Genomic DNA, 2,270 nt, shown 5'->3' on the forward strand with positions numbered 1-2,270 from the left:
CTCCCCGCACGCCCCCACTGGTTCAGGGGTCGAGGCTCAACCCCTGAGCCAGGCCGGCTGGGCAGGGCCGGTGCAGCTCCCTTCTGTGTCGCTCTCCCGGCTCCCACTGTTCCCAGCAGTGCCTGTCATCGTGGCTTGTACTGCAGCCTGACCACTGCATCTCCTTTTGTCTTCACGTCGCCCCCCCTTTATGTTCTTGTGTCTCTTATTCCCCCCCCACCCCCCCAGGCAGGAGGGAGGGAACTGAGGCTTGGGCTGGAACAGACGGCCCCTGTGTAGCCACTGGCCTCCACCTCTACCCGCGCGGAAGGCCTGGGGCAGGACAGTTCCTTTAAGACGTGGGGCCGGGCCTGGGGCAGTCTCTGCCCTTCCCAGGGTCGGAGGTCAGGGGTTGGGCGCCGGACGGGTCAGCCAGTGTGGACACCAGGACTTGACGGAGCAGGAGGAGGGTCCCCGGTCCCACGGATCCCGAGGCCTCCGCAGGAAGTAGCGCTGTGGGGAGCAGTTCCCGCGGCGTGTCTAGGGTTTAAGCTCCGAGACGGAAAAGCCCAGGTCCCGGTGGCTCCTGCTGGGTCCTCGCGACCACAGGGGCGCTCGCTCCACCCTGGAGTCAAGTCCTCCGTCCCCGTAGGAGGCGCGCGACACGTTTCAGCCAGTGAAGCGACCGTAGAGCAGTCAGGGGGGCTGCTAGTAAGCGTTGCCGTGGCGTTAGGCATTTAGATCCCCCCCTGTTGTCGGTGTTTCGGTGGGTTTACGCCGTCTTCCCCCCAAAAAGGTGCTTCTGGGTCACGCGGCTAACGCACCGGCGGGGCCGGGCCGGGCCGATGCCTGCTGAGCCCGTTTGGTGGCTCACGTCTTTCCCAGACTGTGGTCCTGGTTGAGGCTCACTTTCAGTGGGATTGGTCTCGGGCGATCGGGGCCTTTGACAGTCACGCGTGGGTGGCATAGGGCTCTGCCACTCCCTGTCTCTGAGCCTCAGTTTTCCCATCTGTAAACTGGGTGAGCAACAGTGCGTCGCTCTTCAGCTGTCGCGAGGCTCCCAGTCACGGTTGGTCCCAGGTCATCGTTGACCAAGGACACACGTGTGGATTGGGGGGAGGTGGACAGGTGACCTAGGACATGTCCAGGCTCCATTCCTGATCTCCTAGGGGCCGTCTCCGCTGGAGAAACCCCCGCAGAAAGGATTGGGGGGGAGAGGGGAGGAAATGTCCTGGAGCGGGAGAGGGAGGGGCCAGAGCCGGTCTGTCTGGAACAGGAGGGCGTTCGGCCGCTCCAGCGTTGCGAGCCGCCCGAGGCGGGATCCCAGGCGGGGAAGCCGGCCACCGAGTCCTGGCTTCCTCCGGGAGGAGAGAAGAGGCCATTCCGGATTTTCCGGTGTCTGGTCGGGGAGCCGGGGAGGGGCCCTCTGGCCTCCCGCCCGGCCATCTGGAGGGCCAGGCGCTGGCCCCCACGGTGGCTTCTGACGCCTGCGTTTCCCGTGGAAGATTCACGGCCCCGTCTCCCGGCGGGCGGGCGGCTGCTGCTCTTTGCAGCGAATTTACAGCTGGGCCCACCGCAGGCCTGTCTGGCTGCCTTTTTCTATTTTCTTTTTAATATATTTTTATTGATTTCAGAGAGGAAGGGAGACGGGGAGGGAGATAGAAACATCAATGATGAGAGAGAATCATGGATCGGCTGCCTCTTGCACGCCCCCTACTGGGGATCAAGCCCACAACCCAGGCATGTGCCCTGATGGGAATCGAACCCGGGACCCTTCAGTCCGCAGGTGGACGTTCTATCCACTGACCCATACTGGCCAGAGCTGGGGCTGCCTTTAAATCCCCCTCCCCCGGCACGGGCTACTGTTATTTTTTCACTCATCATTCTCTCTCTCTCTCTCTCTCTCTCTCTCTCTCTCTCTCTCTCACATTTTCCCACTCTCACCTGGAGCATCCACCTCCCCCCTCCCCCGTCTCCCCGCACGTCACCTGGGTCCCTGTCCCTGTCCCTCCTGTCCGTCCCCGGCGTCGCGCGCTCGCTGACCGGGCCCCTCCTCCGTCTCCCGGCAGAACCTGGAGAAGCAGATGCGGCAGCTGGCCGTGATCCCGCCCATGCTGTACGACGCCGACCAGCAGCGCATCAAGTTCATCAACATGAACGGGCTCATGGACGACCCCATGAAGGTGTACAAGGACCGGCAGGTCATGAACATGTGGAGCGAGCAGGAGAAGGAGACCTTCCGCGAGAAGTGAGTCTGGCGCCGAGCGGGGGTGGGTAGTGGCGGGGGCGGC

At 63.6% G+C, this 2,270-nt stretch overlaps 1 protein-coding gene across 1 annotated transcript in view; it reads left to right on the plus strand.

Moving 5' to 3' along the window:
* The window catches only part of NCOR2 (nuclear receptor corepressor 2), a 172,730-nt gene that overhangs the window by 63,026 nt on the left and 107,434 nt on the right, over positions 1-2,270 (plus strand). Inside the window, 1 exon segment of the mRNA XM_014533346.1 lies at positions 2,049-2,227. Coding sequence (XP_014388832.1) covers positions 2,049-2,227 — 179 coding nt within the window.

Source organism: Myotis brandtii, unplaced genomic scaffold (genome assembly GCF_000412655.1).
Source record: "Myotis brandtii unplaced genomic scaffold, ASM41265v1 scaffold97, whole genome shotgun sequence".
Taxonomy (NCBI): Eukaryota; Metazoa; Chordata; class Mammalia; order Chiroptera; family Vespertilionidae; genus Myotis; species Myotis brandtii.